Source organism: Muscardinus avellanarius, assembly GCF_963383645.1.
Source record: "Muscardinus avellanarius genome assembly, chromosome: 3".
NCBI classification, from domain to species: Eukaryota; Metazoa; Chordata; class Mammalia; order Rodentia; family Gliridae; genus Muscardinus; species Muscardinus avellanarius.
In genome coordinates this window covers 148,012,135-148,030,522 of record NC_137788.1, presented here as the reverse complement: position 1 = coordinate 148,030,522, position 18,388 = coordinate 148,012,135, and the positions used below count along the sequence as shown (strand labels likewise).

Here is an 18,388-nt window from a genome sequence, read left to right as displayed (position 1 = left end):
CACACAACCTGAATGCTGTGCTGCATTGGTATTTCCCTTGCCAGATTAATTAGTCCATCACCTTTAAATAGCCTCCCACAAAGTCAGGACATGGACAAAAGCTAGTCAAGATTTTGGCCAGAATGTAACAGAGGCCTCCTAGTCCAATTCCTAATATAGTCTTCACTTCATTTGAGATGTCATGAGCAGGCCTTTGCTGTCCACAGTCCTGTTAGCATTCTGTCTCAGCTCTTGACTGGAACTGCCCATTAAGCTGTTTATAACATTCTAGGGTTTCTCTAGCCTGCGTCTCCAAACTCCTCCTGCAAACCAGATCCAAAGGCTTGTGAAACACAGCATGAGATATAGTTGTAGCCTGTCACAAACCCCAAGTTCCTGACACCTGCTGTCCTGTCAGTCAGATGCCACACGCTTAAAACTGTTAAGGCCTAGAAGCTATTAACCACCTGCTCAGCTGCTGGCCAGCAGTTATAACATTCTCAATGAGGAGGACTCCAGACCAGCTCAATTTGTTGACACTTCAGATAACCTTGGGCCTGTTACAATCTCAGCATAATGATGAATATACCCACCAGTGTCATGACAGACCTAACCAAGCCCAAATTAAGGGGAGAAAAGAGGCAGCGCCCTAATTCCTGGCAACCTCTCCTTTCCATGGAAACCTCTGATGACAGTAGGCATACCACAGCCCCTCACGCAGTCTCAGTAAAAACCCAGATTCCAGGCCTCCCTGGGACGAGGTGCTTTTAGAGCATGAGCCCCCTTCTCCACTTAACAGCCACTGAACAAATCCTATCTGCTCCTGGGACATCGTGTGCAGTAGAAAAACATCTGCAGATTTAGTAACACAAAGACCCCCCCACTTTGTAAAAGCCGTTAGCTTTCCATCACCGTGACAAATAAGTCGAAATAAACAACTTAAATGAAGAAAAAGGTTTATTTTGGCTCACGGTTCCAGGTTTCATCCGCATCTGGCTGCTTTTGGATCTGATGAAGCAGATGTCATGCAAGAGTGCGTGGTAGAGCAGAGCTGATGACCTCACAGACACCGGGGCCAGGGTTCCACACCCGCCCCAGGGCACGCCCCCAACAACCTAACCTCCTCCCACGAGGCTCCACCCCCCAAAGGTTCCGCCACCTCCCAGCAGCACCACCAGCTGGGGACCAGCCTTCACCACATGAGCTTTTGGGGGACATTTAAGATCCAAACCACAAAAAATATTAATCTTGTTTATTATAAAATGGTTTTAAAAATTCTAAAAATGTGCTAAGTTTCCCAGTTCTTCCCTCTACATAAGATCATCTAAACCTTAATACTGTTGCCACTGACCATTTTGTGGCAAGCCCCGGCTGAACCCTAGAACTATGGACATGTAGGCGTGTGCTTGAAGCCAGAATTGCACGAAACCTGAGCGAGCCAAAGTGGCCATCAGGTCCTGCAGTTTAAAAGAATCGAAGGGGAAGAATTTGCATATTGTCCTAAAAATGAGGGCTGAGAGCATAGCTCAGGGGTAGAGCATGTGCTTAGTGTGGGTAAGACCCTAGGCCTCATACCCAACAATACAGAAAAAAAATAAAAAAAGAAAAGTCTTTCTTTTGGGCTGTGTACCAAATCTTCTGACTCATTAGACTAGCGTATAGGTGTTGGGTGTGAGTTAAGACTGTCCTTCACAGAAGCAAATCGCTGGCACCTGCACCTTTCGGCAGGGGCCAGCTCCCTGATGCAGGCCCTGCCTCGAGAGCCTACAGCGGGTTTCTGCGGACATCAATCATCCCGGGGCTGGGTCTTCGCGGCTCCCGCCGGGGTTTGGACAGAGGTCCCAGGTTCCAGGGCAGGCCCGCCTCACCCACAGGTAGCACCCGCCCCACGAGGGGCTCGGGTGCCTCCCGCGGTCTCGGGTCCTCGGGGTAGCCCTGCTCCTCGTTGCACAGGCTAGAGCGTTTCCACATCAGGGGTAACGGGGCATGCACCAAGTCCCGCGGCTCAGGGACAGGGGGCTGCCAGGGAGGCTCAGGCGCTGCTACGTGGACCCCATCTTCACCTGCGGGGCCTTGTCTGTTCTCCACGCAAAGGCTCTTCCGCTCTCCACCTGTCAGGGAGAAGAGCACACCCCCGTCAGAAGGGAGATGGCGGCACCATCCTAAAGTACTTCTCAGTGCCTTATGCGATAAGCGCCTGGAGGAATGAGCCAATAAAAATACAAGTGAGCGTGGCGTGTACATTCCCCCAAACGCAGGCAAGTGCCTGTGGCCCCACAGGGCAGGCGCAGGCGGGGCAGGCAGTCACCCCTGCTTTGGCCAGCCGTTCCGCCCCCGCCGAGCTTCTGCTTCAGCTCCTGGTTCATCCACATGTGGCGGCCCAGTTCCTTCTCCAGGGCTTGGATCCGGGACTCATACTGCCTCTTGCTGTCTGCCAAGCCCTCGCCAAAGTGGTCTAGTGTGGGAAGGCAAAGGAGGCAGTGGTGAGAGGCTGAGGGGGGGTGGGAGCGGGCAGCAGCCTCCCCCGCCCCCCGGCGCCCACCTCGCCCCTGCTGGAGGAGCAGCTGCACGTTCTGCTCATGTTCCTTCTGCTGCAGCGTCAGCTGCCGGTCCATCTCCAGGCGCTGCCGCTCCAGGGCCACCTCCAGCCAGTACACCAGCCTCTGCTGCTCCTCCAGCTGCATCTCCAGCTCCGAGAAGGCGATCTGCTGCTGGTGCTGCTCCTCGCGGAGCGTCACCACCTGCGCCCAGAGCGCCGGGCTCAGCCCTGCCACCCACCCCTCCCCAGTGCCAGCAAACCTGGCCCCACAAGGGGCGTCGTGAGCCAAGCGTTCTCCACAGTGTTCTAGGCAGCGGGTTCCAAATGACCAGAACTGGCTCTCAAGATAGAACTTTTCTGTCATCCCTGCCTCAAGCCCTTTCCCAGCCACTTGCTAATGCATTTTGAGCCGGGGCCTCATCTGCAAAATCACTGCCTAGGCTGGGACTTCTGGCCCTCGGCACCATCAGCGTTTGGGGTCTGTCTTGTGCATTGTAAGATACGTAGTAGCATCCCTGGCCCCTTCCCCACCACTGGACAACCAAAGTATGTCCAGATGGGATAGGGGCTGAAACCATCCCATCAAGACCCAAGGATCTAGCAGGGGCCACCCTGACGTTGGCAATCCACTGGGAAGGGGCTAAGGAGACTGGGTCTTGGCTTCACTAAGACAGGCTTCAACGAGGTGAGGTGCAGGACTGGAGGTGGCGGGTTCTGATCCTGTCCCCCATCTGAGAGGAAATGCTTATCTGCAGGAGCTGCCAACAGACAGTCCCTACAAGAGCTGCAGAACGTGAAGGCTGGGGCTTGTGACCCACCTTGTCGAAATATTTGCAGAGCAGGGCTCTGGTCTCCGAAGAAGAGAGGTAGCTGAGCTTGGCCATGAGGTTCATCTCGCACTGAGACAGCAAGGAGGCCGAAGCCCGCAGCACCCGCTGGCGGCACGTGATGGCCTCGTTCTTGTATTCGATGGCAGCGTCAAGGGCTTCAATGGCCTCATCCAACTGGAAGAGCGTCCGCTCCTCCTGGGGAGACAGGGGCACACATGGAGGAGGGGAGCCGGGCTCCCCAAACAACCAAGTCCTGGGCAGACTTGCATCAGTCAATACATGGCCACCACCTAGCTTCGAACATCCTGAGCTCAAGAGGAAAGCATCCCCAGTCACTGCGGCAGCAACAGGGATGCTTGTCACAGCTGGACCAGGAGTTAAGGCTGGCACTGCTAACAGGCTGCTTTCTCAAGCGCATGACCTCCCAAGTAACCAATACTCAAGGAGCCCCCAACAGCGGGAGCTGACCAGAATGCAGGGCTGGGCTTGCACAGAGGCCCCAGCGTCTGCTGCCTAAGTCTGCAAAACAGGCCTGCTTCTGCTTTTTGTATATGTGTGTGTGGTATAGTGACTGGAGCCAGGAGTGCTCTACCACTGAACTACATCCTCAAACCTATTTTATTTTTTTATTTTGAGACAGTCTTATCACACACTGGCCTCAAACCTGCAATCCTCCTGTCTCAGCCTTCCCAGTACTGGGATTACAGGCACGAACTACCACACCTCACAACAGCACAGACTTTCTCTACTGTGCTGTCTCGCTTGGAGGAAGCAATTCCATGCCAGCTCCAGCCTCACTGGGCATGTGCTGGCACTCGGTCCCAGGTGCAGAGCCGAGGCGTGTGAACACAGGTCTACTGCGGCAAGAGACACCCAAGCCCAGATTTCGGCTGGAAGGGAACTGAGAGGTGGGCAAGGCCCACCCACGTCCCATCAAGGGGGCTGAATCAGGGAGTGAAAGGGCCAGGACAGGCCTCCCAACCCCCCCCCCCCACGCACACACAAACACACCATACAGGGTGGAACACACACAGCGACCTGTGTCCACAGCAGCAAGGCTGGCACCCACTGAGACCCGGCGCAGGGGCCAAGGAGAGCAGACGGACAGGCAGCCGCTGGGCATACCTCGGGCGACAGCAGGCTGCCCTGCCGCAGCTTGCTGTCGATCTCCAGGCGCTGCTTCAGCAGCGAGTCCTTCTCCTGGCGCAGCGTGTCAATCTCCCCACGGATCCGCTGCTGGTTCTGGGCGCTGCCCTGCCGCAGCTGCCCACTCTTCTCGGACAGCTCCTTCTCCACGTGTTCCAGCCGGCTGGACACGCGCACGATGTCTTCATTGAGGGCCTGGGGCAGCACCGCAGGGGTCAGGGAGGGAGCGAGACAAGGGACTCGCAGGAGGAAGTGGGCCCGTCCCCAAGAAACCTACAGCCTAGATGTTTGCTCGGCAGAGGGCCTGACTCTCAGCTCACAGAAGCTCAGGGAGCAGGGTGAAGGGACAGAGCATCTGAGCCAGGGCCCAGAGACGGCCTGGAGGCGGCTGTTGATAAGCAGAAGGCAGGGACCCTAGTGGCAAGAGGGGCAACAGGCCAAGGGCAGAGATGGCGGTGGCTGTCGCTGAGATGACTCAGATGGACAGCATGTGATACGGCCGAACCCCAAAGGCCCTCCCAGGGGCCCCATGTGGCAGGGGCGAGAGTACCACAGCCCAGGGGTTATGGATGCTCCAGCAGGGATGGGGCTCCTTGCATCTGCAGCCCTCGGGTATCTGACCCCAGCACTTGGACTGACACACACTCTGGGTCTGACGCATTCGCTCCAATCCCTACAGCCACATTCAGATCCTAATGGACAGAGAGGAAACTGGCTCCAAAGCAGAGCTTCTCATTCAGTAGAGCATGATGATGCCCAGGGGGCCAGGGCTGCCAGGCCTGCCCACCTCCAGAGCTGGAGGGTCTCAGTCTCGTTGGCCACACCACTTCCTACACCCGCTCCTCCTTATTCTGGTTGCGCTGGGCCCAGAGAGGTGGTTAATAACAAGGCAAATGAGTTGTGGGATGGAGGAATCCTAAAGCGCCAGGATTCTTGAGGATCTGTAGGAAAGAGCTTCACCTGTCTAAAACTTACCCGGCAAAGACACCACCCAGAAGAATCTCAACTACTTAAACCTTACCTGGCATGGGCATCCAGCAGGAGGCCCTCACCTGTCGGGCACATCACCTGGAGGGCCCCCACTCGGCTAAGCTCACCCACTAGAACCTCACCTGGCAGGGTCTCCTGGGCTGGACCTCACCCAGCAGGGCCTCACCTGGCTGGACCGCAGGCGCTTGCTCTCCAGCCCCGACTTCTCCTGCATCAGGGCCTCCTTCTTGGCCAGGATGACCTCCCGCTTGTGGAGCTCCTTGCCCAGCTCCTCCAGTGCCCGCCGCTGCTGCAGCACCTTCTCCATCTCCTGGTCCAGCCACTTCTTCTGCTCCTCGATCTTCTGTGGGAGGGCGAAGAAGCAAGGAGGGGCCTCAGCTCCCGCCTCCGGCTGGAGGGCAGCCACCAGGGGCCCGACAAGAGGCCAGCAGGTGCAGCTGCCACCCACCTGCTGCTGCTCCAGGCTGACCACGGAGCCGTTGCTGCCGCTGCGCCGCTTCCTCTGGAAGGCCGCGATCTCTTCCGTCTTGATCTTCAGGATCTTTTGCTGCTGCTCATGCTTCAGCTCCAGCTCCTGGGGGAGGAGGCCCGGTGGGCAACACTGCCCAAGGCATCCTTCCAGAGCTCCCCAGAGTGATGCCCCAAACCAGCAAGAGCATCTGCCCAGGCTCTGAGCCCACCCAGCAGGCGTTGCCCAGCCAACAGATGCGAACATCTGTCTCTGCGAGCTGCCTGTGGCCCACACGTGGAGGGGCTTTGTGAGCCGCCCCCTAGGGTCCCGTGGCTTGGAGCGGCAGGCGCAGGGCAGAGCCCGCCTGGACACCCCGGCTCCAGCGCAGCTCGGCCTCCTGGCCCCAACCCCGGCAGCCTGGACACCCCGGCTCCAGCGCAGCTCGGCCTCCTGGCCCCAACCCCGGCAGCCTGGACACCCCGGCTCCAGCGCAGCTCGGCCTCCTGGCCCCAAGCCCAGTGGCCTGGACACCCCAGGTCCAGCAGAGCTCGACCTCCTGGCCCCAAGCCCGGCGGCTAGAGCCCGACCTTGACGCGATGCTGCCGCTTATGCATCTCGGTCTCCAGGCGCCGCTTCTGCTCCGTCTCCTCGCGAAGCCGCCTCTGCAGCTGGCCCTGCTGCTGCCTCATGAGCTGCACGTTCCTCTCTAGCTCCTGCAAACGCTTCTCGCTCTGCGCCGACAGCGACGCCAGCCGCTCTGTCGCCTGTTTCTTCTCCTTTAGCACCTGGGACACACACGGTGTTCATGGACCATGCACGGGGACTACCGAGAACTCGGCACTGCCTGGCACTCACCGAGGGCGGAAAGTAAGGGTGGACAAATGGATGGATACAAGGACACACAGAAGGCGGAAAGGCAGGTGGAAGATAAACTAATAATTAAAGCCAGGCCCGTGGCACGCACTTGTAATCCTGATACTGGGGAAGCAGGTTCTTGGCAGCCTCAGCTACTTAGTGAAGCCCTCCGCAACTTAGTGAGACCCTGTTTCAAAATAAAAATTAAAATAGGGCTGGAGGTGTAGCTCAGAGGCAGACTATTCCTGGGTTTAATCTCAGCACCAAAATAAATAAGTAAATAAATAAACTAATAATAAGTCATACAAATCATGGTAGCTACTATGACATTTGCTATGCACCGGGCGCTATACAGGGGCTCTGTGTGCATTAAGTTATCCTAGCGAGCCTCAGAAACTGCATAATAATAATTATTATTACTACTATTTTAGTACTGGAGGTTGAACCCAGAGAATTCTACCTCTGAGCTACTCCTCCAGCTCTGTTTTATTTTGAAACAGGGTCTTGCTAAGTTGCTGAGCCCGGCCTCAAGCCTACAATCTTCCTGTCTGAGTTTTGCAGGTACCAGCGGGACAGGCATGTATTCCCACAGCCATGCAGGGAGCTTTCTTTTCGATGTTCCCATCCTCTCTTGGTCTCCTGCGTGGTCTGCAGGCAGGACTTGCCTCTCCATGTCTCTCTCGTGTTGAAAGCGGAGCCAGCCCCAGCTTCCCTACACAACATCAGCCTCACCCTGGGAGGCTAGGAGGCAATTAGTGCCCCGGCTGAGGCAGGAGGCCTGAACATGCGCAGGCTCACAGGGGGCTTGGGCCCCGGGACCCACACATCCTGGCCCCTGGGACCCAGCCTGGGGAGCCACAGCCGCCCCAAGACTGACCTGCACCTGGCTCTGGGCTGCGGCGACCTTCTTGCGGAACTCCTGCAGCCGGGTGCGCTCGCCAGCGTCCTGGGGCTCCTTGCCCTCCAGCTCCCGAAGCTGCTTTTGGCCTTCGCTCAGCTCCGCCCGCACCCGCTCTGCCTCCTGCTCCAGCTCCCGGATGCGCTGGCTGTGCTGGCGGTTCAAGGCCTGGGCGGCCTTCCCTGAAAGAGTGCAGGGACATCAGCGCAGGCGCCGCTCAGCCCCAGCAGGGCCACTGCTTCTCAGGGAGGTGGCACAGGCCAGCAGCAGTGAACATCTGCACAGGTGTGCCACACCTTCATCCCTCCCTATTGTGATTAATGTGATGCCTTTCTTCGTGTGTGTGTGTGTGTGTGTGTGTGTGTGTGTGTAGTACAGGGGATTTAACTCAGGGACATTATATCTCTCAGCTATACTCCTTAACCTATTTTATTTTTATTTTGAAATAGTCTTGATAGGTTGATGAGAGGCTTGCTACTTGCTGAGGCTGTTCTTGAACCTGCGATCCTTCTGTCTCAGCCTCCCAAGTATTGGGTTTCCAGGCGCGCACCACCATGCCCGGCTGATGTATTTCTTTAAACAGACTCACTTTTTATTTTTTATTTTTGGTGGTACTGGGGTTCCTGGAAGCCCTTCTATCTCCGGGCTACACTCCCAGACCTATTTTTATATTTTTATTTGGAAACAGGGTCTCCTAAGCCAGCGCGGCTGGCTTCGAACCTGCGCGATCCTCCTGTCTCCGCCTCCCAAGCGCGGGGATTACAAGCGTGCGCCACCACGCCCGGCTGGACTCACGTTTTAAATGAGCCTCACCCACAGCAGCGACCCACAGAAACAAGATCGCTCGTTTTATTTTTACTTAATATGTGCCCAAATAAGTATGTATCTTGAACCTGCACAGAATTCAGTCCCTAGAACTGGCATCGATTTATAAGAAATATGGAGGTTGGAGGAACATGTTAAATGACACCATAAAAAAGCAGACAGCCAGGCGTGGTCACGCACGCTTGTAATCCCAACACTCGGGAGGCTGAGACCTAAGGATTGCACGTTTAAGACTAGCCTCAGCTACTTAGTGAGGCCATCCGAAACTTAGTGAGACCCTGTTCCAAAATAACAAATAAAAAATCAGGCTGGGAGATGTAGCTCAGAGGTAGAATGTCCCTGGGTTCAATCCCCATTACTGCAAAAAAAATTTTTTTTTAATAAAATTAGGCCAGGGATGTAAACTGAATTCAATCCCCAGAACCATTAAAAAAAAAAAGTCCAAATTCTTAGGGAGGTAGTCTGGAAGGTGGAGCAATGAAAGGACATGGTATTTAGGATTTGGTTCAGAATATATCAACCAAGAAAAAAGGGAGAGAGAAAATAAATGGGAAATTCTCAGTAACTGCTAAGTCTAGACAATGGATCTATGGGGGCCCAGGGCACAGTCTTTCTTCTTATCTACCTTCTTAAAATTTGCATAATGAATTTTATAATAAAGAAATTCACAGCCAGGTTGGTGGCCCATACTTATAATCCCAATACTTGGGGGGCAAGGCAAGAGGATTGCAATTTTGAGGCGAGTCTCAGCAACTCATGAGACCCTCCACAATTTAGTGAGGCCCTCAACAACTTAGGGAGATCCTGTTTCAAAATTTAAAAATAAAAATGGCTTGGGATGTAGCTCAGTGGTAGAATGCCCCTGACTGCAACCCCAGCATATAAAAAAAAAAAAGAAAGAAAAAATAAAAGAAAAAAAAGAAACAAAAGAAAAAAGTAATAAATTCAGAACTATTAAAATAAAGAGGCTTGAATGGTCACCACCTAAAATTATCCCAGCTCCTCTGTTCCTGTTACAGATGTGTCAGAATTTGGGGAAACTGGGTCTAGTCACACTTACTGTGTGGCCCCCAAAACTAAGAGATACTGAATCCAGCAAAATACCTACAACACAGCAGGGACTTGGTAGTAAGTTCCGCTTTCAGAGAGCTAGTCTAAGCGCTTCACCTCAACCACCCCATTCCACCTTTATAAACACCCTATGCAGTAGGTGTAGGTAAATCCCCATCTAGAGATCAGAGACTGAGGTGCACAAGGCTGTGCACCTTGCTCAAGGTCACACAGCTGGAAGGAGCTGATCTGAGTCTAAACCTTGGCAGCCTGGTCCCTCCTGCTCCTCGCCAGCCTGGGAGGCATGCCCACCCTCACCTGTGCGGACCAGCTCGCCTATGAGCTCCTCCTTCATGCGGATGTTGATGGCCAGCTCCCGGATCTTCTGCTGGGCTTGGGCCAGCCGCCACTCGGAGGCCGTGGCAGCGGGGCCCTGGCGGGTCTGACCTGGGGCCTTGCTCCCACCAGCTGCTGGAACAGGAAGACTGTCAAGGTCATCACCTGGACTAGGTGTAGGAGGCAGAGGAGGGCTGCCACAGTGGCCTGCGGACTAGGACCAGAGAGGGGCAATGTGAGCCTGAGCCTGGGCTCCCACCGCTCACCTGCGGGCCCCGGGATGGCAGCAGTCAGCTCTTCTGGACTGAGCTCTGGGCCTTTCCTGTCGGGCGGGCTCGCTGGCTGGGCCCCCAGCCTCTGGCTCCAGTTGCTGATCCCATTTCTGAAGGAGAGAAGCAGGAGTCCGGCCTCCTCACCAGCCCCGCGCCGCCCCGCCTCTCTCAGGCCTGGAGGAAGAGAGGCCTGGGCCTCCCAGCCCAGGGTCCGCAGGAGCCCAGGATGTACAGCTGACAGAGGCGGGGGAGAGCTCCGAGGTCACCGGCATTTGGGGCACCAGGCCCACCTCAGCCCACCCTGGTGCGGCCTCTGTCCTGCTCTTCCCAAGGGCTGCTGAGGGTGATGGAGGAGACCCTAGTGCCTCCCTGCAGGATCCTTGCCCTGCCCCACCTCAGCTCTGCCCTGGTGCCTTCAGGCCAGGCATCGGTCTGCTCACCTGCGCAGGTGCAAGGTCTGCCTGGGCGGCTCCACCTCTTCCTCTTCTTCGTCCTCTGATGCAGCTGAGGAGCCGCTTCCCAGCCTGTCTACTTCGGCCAGCTCGGCTCCAGCCTCCTTCCCATTTGTCACCTGCTAGGATACAGGGTTTCAGGACAGGAGCACCCGCAAGGCGTCTTCCACAGGCTACTTCCCACGAGGTCTGTCCTGCAGCATCCCCGACATGCACGCCCACCACACACCTACCTCCTGCAGCAGCCTGGCCCCGCCTTCAAGACCAAGCCCAACACCACAGCTGGGAAGCCTTCTCGACCCCGAGCCGAGGCAGGAGCCCCCCGGCACCCCCGGCACCTGGGTCTCCTCCCTGCCCTTTCTGTCTGGCAGGTAGTTCATCTGTGCCTAAGTTCCATCTCACCAACAACGCCCTCCCAGGGCAGAGGGTACAAACAGACTTCCACCACCCAAGTCCTCCTGGACCTTTACAGCTGAGATGCCCTCCAGCTTCGAGGCAGGGCAGGTACTCTGTGGAGACTTGTCCACAAGGCCCCAAGGGGCAGAACCAGAAGCCGGAGACCAAGAGTCAGGGAGGCGGATTACGGTTCGTGGAAGAAAGAGGCATCCCAAGTGTGGGGGGGGGGGGGCTCCCAAGTAGTGAGCTCTCCATCTCAGGAGTATGCAAGCTTCCCATCTCCTCTGGAACCTCTCTCTCCAAGCAATCACCAGCTACTCCTAGGATGCCCAAGGGCACTGGGCCCTCTAAGAAGCCCCAGTCACCCAAGCCTTGGCCCTTGCTCTAGGGATGTCTGAAAGAGGGGTCTCATCCCAGAGGTGGTCCCACAGAGAGGCGCGAGGGTCGCTGCCCCAGCACAGGCCTTCCTGCTGGAGCCTGACCTTTCCCACGGAGCCCAGCGGAGCCCAGCAGCGCCCCTCACCTTGCCCCACTGTTCAGGGTCCAGGTCATCTCCAAGAGGGCCGGCAGGGGGTAGCACGCCCAGAACATGGGTATGGGCGCCCCCCAGGGGTGCTGTGTGAGGCCGGGGTGCAAAGGACCCGGGAGGCAGACCCTGCAGGAGCCCCGGAGCCCCCCAGCCCGGCCGCACCAGCTCCAGCCGCAGCCGCAACTCCACCATCTCCTCCTGCTGCTCCCGCAGCCGGTCACTCTGCAAGACACCAGGGGGGAGGAGGCAGGGATGCTTGCTGACCAGCAGAGTGCGGGAGAGTGGCCTGAGGCCACCTACACGCCCCCGCGGGAGTGTAAAGCTGAAGACCTTCAAATACCCCGACCACCCTCCAACACACTGCACTGGAAGAGACAACAGGCTCTCACCTCCCCACCACCCATCATTCCAACCACGGCGGTCCGCCACCTCTGACTTCTGCCGCTGGAGGGCGCCAGACGCAATGCCGGCCCGGATAGGCCTGGCTAAGGTGCACCTTGGTCGCGTCCTCCGCCCAGTCTCACGGTCACCCAGCAAGGTGCCCTGCTTGGCAGCTGAACACTAGCGTGTTCCGCCCCTCATCTCTGCACTTCTCGCGTTGTGCACGCGTAGCTCTACGCTGCGCCTCCACCCTGCCCCAGTCCCCGCTCTGGCCCCCTCCGGCTCTGGGAATCTCAGCTCAGAGCTCTCCCAGGAAGCTTCTGCTCACTGCAGGAGGGGCCGCGCCACCTGCAGCTTGTACTGCTCCATGGCGTCCTCCAGCGCTGCCAGAAAGTCCCGGTTCTCCTCCTCCAGCCGCGCCACCTGGCTCTGCAGGGTCTGCAGCTGCTGCGCCCCCTCATCTTCCTGGGGAGCGGGAAGAAAGGCGTTTAGGGCTGGGGCTGGGGCTGGCCTGGAGCTGGGATACCCCAGCCCCTTCTCTGCCACCTGCCCCCAGCCCTGTTCTCCACCCTATCCCGAGGGGTCCTGAACACAGGTGGGGAGGGTACTCCGGGCCCCACGTGGCCTGAGGTTTCTTCTAGGAACCATTTGAGCTGTCTGCTGCAATTATTAACCATATAATGTATTTCGTGCTGGGGACTGAACCCAGGGGCTACACCACAGTCATTTGTTTTGTTTTGAAATAGGGTCTAAGTTGCTGGGCACCTATGCTCCATCTCAGGCTCCCAAGTACTGGGATTACAGGCCGCCATGCCCAGCTCATAACCATATTTTGTTTTTACAGCACTGGGGATGGAACCCAGAGGCGTTGTACCTCCACACTACACCCGCAGCCCTTTTTTTTTTTTTTTTTGGTGGTACTGGGGTTCCCGGAAACCCTTCTAACTCGGGGCTACACTCCCAGACCTATTTTATATTATTTTCTTTTTTTGAAACAGGGTGTCTTAAGCCAGCGAGGCTGACTTCGAACCTGCGCAATCCTCCTGTCTCCGCCTCCCAAGCGTGGGGACTACAAGCGTGCGCCACCATGCCCGGCCAACAGCCCTATTTTTTAGTCCTTTTTACGTTTGAAACAGGGTCTCACTGAGTTGCGAAGGCCCTAAGTAGCTGAGGCTGTCTGGGAACCGCGATCCTCCGGTCAACCACATTTCTATTAAGAGTAATATTAGAAACAACAGCCACAGCTGGCGCCTGTTACACCTGCCGCCTTCAGGACACTCCCAGAACTCGGGACCGGGGGAGACCTGGAGGCCAAGCCACCGTGCCGGGTCAGAGGCCGGGCGGAGCCCCCCGCCCTTCCCGCCCTGGCGGCGCACCTGGCCCTGGGCCGCCCTCCGCGCGCCTGGCCCCGGCGGCGCCCGCTCCTCGGCCGCGGCGCTCTGGATGCCGCTGTCGGGCGCCCCCGAGGCGGAGCTCAGCGCGCTGCGCTCGCCGTCCGCGGCGCACAGCCAGGCGCGCAGCTTGCGCGCGGCGGCCCCGGGCAGCCCGGGCTCGGCCTGCAGCTCCCGCAGGAGCCCGTAGGCGGCGCGGGCGCGGGCCCGGTAGCGCGCGCACTCGGCGCCGGGGCCCGGGGCGCGCCGGCCGCGGTGGATGATGCGCGTCTCCGAGCGGTGCCGCGGCGGCGCGCGCGCCCGGGCCTGGGCCGCCTCCTCGGGCGCGCGCTCGGCCTCGGGCCGCCAGTTGACCGCCGCGTGGTTGCGGATGTTCTGGGCGCGGCTGGCGTAGTTGAGCGTGTGCAGGGTCTCGTCGAAGTCGGAGGCGGAGGGGCTGACGCAGGCGATCATCGCGGTCTTGGCGTTCCCGCCCAGCGAGTCTTTGAGGATCCTGCGGGGCGGGCGAGGCTCGTCAGGACCCCCGGGCCGGGGCGGGCGGCCCACCCGGGCCGGCGGGGGCGCGCACCTGGTGATCTTGGAGTCGCGGTAGGGAATGTGGCCGCCGCGGCGCTGGGGGTCCCCCAGGGCGCTGATGACGTTGCCCAGCGCCAACAGGCTGCTGTTGATCTGGATGCTCTCTCTGAGCCGCTCCCCGTTGCTGCCCGTCTTGAGGACCCTCTCCGAGCCCGCCAGGTCCACGAAGTGGAACTTGGAGACCAGCAGCTGGCCCGGCGCGGGGCGCGGCAGGCGGCTGGGGGCGCGCCCCCGCTGCTCCAGGGTCACAGTGAACACCGTGTGCGAGCGGCTGGACAGGCGGTTGAGGTGCGTGGCCCCCGTGTGCCGCGCCGCGTTGCCCATCTCCAACAGGCTCAGCACCTCGTCCAGGCCTTCCACGTCCACCTCCTTCACCCCGCACAGCACTGCGGCACAGCGCGCGATCAGCCCCAGCCTGCTCTTCCGGACCCGAGGCCCTGTCCATCCTCCGGAGTCCTGCCCACCCTGCTTTGGATATAAGGGGCTCCATCTTCCCCCAAGCCCACCTCAATGCCTCTTGCTCAGCACAGAGGGTTATCCTGAACTACTAGAAGAGGCTGGGGACTAGAGTAAAATCACCCATAGGTTGGGTTTCCCTTAATTCCCTTCCCTTCCCAGACAGGGAAGCCACCCCTCAAAGCAGAGCAGGCCCCTCAAGCCAGTGCCCCACACGCCGTCAATGGCGGACCAGGGGTTCCTCACCAACATTTCCGCGATCGTCTTCCCGCAGCTGAATGTCCCGGCTGGCAGTGCCCACCTCCAGCAGGTCTCGGAACTCCTCCTTGTACACCTCCAGGTAGGACACGTGCACCAGACAGTCCAGCAGGTCATTCTCATCGATGAGCTTGAAGGCCTCGGCCATGGCCCTCGGGATGATGCCCTGCTCGTCCTCGTGCAGGGAGGCTGGGGAGACACCGCAGACCTCCTGCCACCAGCCTCCTGTGGCCCCCCAGACCCCGGCAGCCAGAGGATGGGGCTCCAGCATAGGAAAGCGCACAGGGGCAGGATGGGAGAGGCAGCCTGGGCGAGGCCATGCTGCAGGCAGGCCAGGCAGAATCCGAATTCCAGAGGTGGAAGCAACCTCTCATCATTAAATAATCCCCTCTCGTGAAGTAAGCATCCCCTTCAGCACATCCTCAACAGATAACCAGATACCCTTGGTTTGATTATACCCCAGGACAGGGCATTCATTACCACAGTCCATGTTCAGGTAACTAGAGGAACTCCTAAATGTATCCCAAGGAAGTAATCAGAAGTACTCATCCTAAGGCTCAGGAGATCTGGTTCTGTTTATGGGCTACCCTGATGGTGACATTGTTATACAGCCCAAATGCACTAAACAGTAGCCTAAGAGAAAAGAGTTCCTGCTGCTTAAAAGGGGGACAGTTCCTTCAGCTGTCCCAAAGGGACTTCCTCCAAACTCTGCTTCAGAGCCTCACCGAGCCAGCCCAGGACCTGCTATGCAGCAGATTCCGACCCTCGGGAGCCACTCCAACAACCTCCAGAGACAACTTCCAAGTTCCCGCGCCCTGCCTCTGCTGAGGCCCCCAGGGCCAGGCAGCGTGGCCCAGCTCCTCTCATCCCGAGAAGTCTACCCCTTCCTCTTGCCCTGCCCAGTTTTGGGGCATGGCTGGTCCCACCTTGGGGTGCAGATTTCTGCCTAGGAGACCTGCACCCCTGCCCATAGCATCCTCACCTTCGTGGGGGAGGACACAGGCAGAAGCGAGGGAAAACACTGAGGCCTTTGAAAGCGGGCACCAGGCCACCGGCACGGTCACTCACCCACACTGGCCTCTCCCATGGTGTACGTCTTCCCGGAGCCCGTCTGACCGTAGGCAAAGACGGTAGCATTGAACCCTTCAAAGAAAGCCTCCAGGAGGGGCTGCACGCAGGCTTGGTACACAGCCTCCTGCCCAGCATCCTCCGCCAGCACCACGTGGAAGCCGAAGTGGCGGTCGCGCCCCAGGGTGACTTGACCGAGCTCAGGCTCCACCTGCAGGCAGGTCTGATGCCCGTGCAGCAGCTCCTTGGGCAGCAGTGGGCGGACTCGCAGGGCCACCCTCACTGGGGCTTCCTCGGCCCCTGGCAGCCTCTGGGCCTCCAGCCCCATGTCGAGGGAGGGCTGCCTGGAACCTGCAGACAGATGAACCTGCCATCAGTGCCTGCACCCAGGGAGCTAGACTCACCCTACAGGTGATCTGGAGCCAGATCCTGCCGCGCCTGACCTTGGGGAGTGGGAAGAGTTAAGCTCAGAACCTCCTCTGGACCCAAATGCTACAACAGTCATGCTAGATATAGACAGAATGATTAATTTTGTGGTAATGAGGGATTGAACCCAGGGGTATTTTACCTCTGCGCTACATCCCCAACCCTTTTCTTATTTTTTGTTTTGGAACACGATCTCACTAGGTTGCTGAGGGTTTGGCTAAATTGCTGGGGCTGGCCTCCAACCTGCGATCTTCCTATCACAGACTCCTAAGTACTGGGATTACAGGTGTGCACCGCCACTCTCAGCTAAGCATAATATGCATAGTCTTACACAGTAGCATCGCATGGCTCCAGTCACTGCCAAAACAAGGCCTCAACTGTGGCACCTGATGCCCAGAGGCTTCTGTATTCCTGCTGCAAGCTTCCCCTGCGACCTCATAGAACATGGGCATGTGCACACACGAGTATCACACGGGAGCACGCTCAGAGCACCACACCACACCAGGGAACTCCTCTCCCTAACACCTGCTGGGTCCCCCCTCGCCCCTTCCACCTTCAAAAATGCTAGCAGCCGGGTGTGGTGCAAGCTTGTAATCCCCACCAGGCGGAGACAGGAGGAGACCCTGTTTCTAAAAATAAAAAAAGTATAAAATAGGTCTGGGAGTGTAGCCCGGAGGTAGAAGGGCTTCCAGGAACCCCAGTACCACCAAACAAACACACACACACACACACACACACACACACACACACACACACACACACAATGCCAGCAGATCCTTCCAGACCAAGCTCCCACCACCAAATCCTGCCGATTCCACCTGCTGCTCCCATGCCATTGCCTACGCCCAGGTCTTGCCACGGTGGTCCTGATGGGCTGACTCTGGCCAGCCTCTGGGCCTCAGTCTCTCTGCCCCCACCAACAAGCAGCCGGGGGCATCATCCAAAGATGCAAATGCAATCGTGTATCTCTCCTGTCGCCACCCCCACCCCGGCCATTGGGCTCCCCATTGCCCTTGGGCTTCCAACCCTGGACAGCGAGAGGAAGGGGGGCAAGCCATAAAGCACCGCCTCTCAACCACTCACCTCCCTGCCTCCAGGCACCACCTCACCTCACTGCCCACAACCTGGACGGCTTAGTGTCGCCACAGCTCTTCTTCCCTCGAAGCTAAGGCTCAGGCCACCTTCCCAGGGCCAGGGAAGCTCCTGTGCTCGGTGCCCCCTGTGCCACACACAGGCCTGAAGCTGACCCCATCCGCCACTGACCACTGAGATGCGATCGTCAAGTTACCAGCTGTCTCCACCTTCCTAATCGGAGCTGGAAGGCAGGACCCCTCTTTGTCCCCTCGGCGCTGTATTAGGGAGCCCAGCACAAGGTCCGATAAATAGCCTTCTCCAAGGAATCACCGTCCTTCCTCCTATGGCCCTGCTCAGCGCCGGGCCGAGCACAGGCCTTTATTATTTACTGGTGAGCCTCTTCCGCACGTGCAAGCGTCGGCTCGATCTTTGGGAGACAGCCCCGGGGAACCAGCGTGCGGTGACTCTGCCTCCGCGCGTCCCCATCCCCTGGGCTTTCCCAGCTCAGCTCGGGTGGTGCGGGCTTCGGCCCACACGGCTCTGCGCCCCGAAGGCACCCCGACAGCTCACCCGTGCAATCCGGCCCGGGGTGAGGGACCCGGCGCCGGGGGTGGCGGGCACGCGGCAGGCGCTCCCGGAAAGTTTGCAAAAGTGACTCCCAGCCCAAGCCGACCCTCCGGCCAGCCGCGGCGCTCGCTCCTCCTCCCCAGGCCCGGGAAGCCGGCCTCCGTCCCCACTTTAGGGAAAGGCTTCCAGAAAGCCGGGGAGCACAGGAGGGGGGCCCGCCCAGCCGGATCGCGGGCCCCCGGGCCCCCACCCACCTGCGGAGTCCCGCGCAGCCCTGGCGGTGCCGTCAGGCTCCACGCCCCCGCGCGGCGCGCTCCGATGCCGTCATCGGGACCCCCGCCCCCTAAAACATCCCTCCCCTCACCCGCAACCCCGCCCGCCGGGCGCTGGGGGCGGAGGCGAGCCGGCGGCGCCGCGGAGTCGCCCGCGGACGGCGGGGCGGGGCCGGCAGGAGGGGCGGGGCTGTGGGCGGAGCCATCCGGCGCCCCTCCCCCTCCACGCTGGTCCTGAGGAGGCCTCGGGCTGAGCCCCTGGAGCCTTGTGCTGTGTCCAGAGTTCCTTCTTCGCTCCCAGCGCCAAACCATCCTCCCTGGACGAAAATAAATAAGCCAGCAGGAACATCCATCACTTAAAACTAACAAGT

General features: G+C 58.8%; 1 protein-coding gene across 8 annotated transcripts; it reads right to left on the bottom strand.

Moving 5' to 3' along the window:
• Positions 1-1,743: 1,743 nt before the first annotated feature.
• Positions 1,744-18,082, bottom strand: KIF7 (kinesin family member 7; the record flags this gene model as incomplete). 8 transcript variants are annotated; one of them, XM_080693055.1, is made up of 19 exons in its annotated part: positions 1,744-2,090; positions 2,288-2,434; positions 2,522-2,720; positions 3,337-3,543; positions 4,474-4,689; positions 5,651-5,827; positions 5,933-6,058; positions 6,523-6,720; positions 7,668-7,870; positions 9,882-10,034; positions 10,166-10,281; positions 10,612-10,742; positions 11,543-11,770; positions 12,278-12,394; positions 13,306-13,813; positions 13,889-14,282; positions 14,599-14,799; positions 15,679-16,018; positions 18,000-18,082. In XM_080693055.1, the coding sequence occupies 18 exons, from the start codon at positions 16,004-16,006 to the stop codon at positions 1,744-1,746; spliced, it is 3,996 nt and encodes a 1,331-aa protein (XP_080549181.1). The 8 variants fall into 8 exon arrangements, with proteins under 8 accessions (XP_080549181.1, XP_080549174.1, XP_080549175.1 ...); XM_080693048.1 differs by lacking the exon at positions 18,000-18,082 and having other exon boundaries at positions 10,612-10,745; positions 15,679-16,006; XM_080693049.1 differs by lacking the exon at positions 18,000-18,082 and having other exon boundaries at positions 7,674-7,870; positions 10,612-10,745; positions 15,679-16,006.
• Positions 18,083-18,388: the final 306 nt, after the last annotated feature.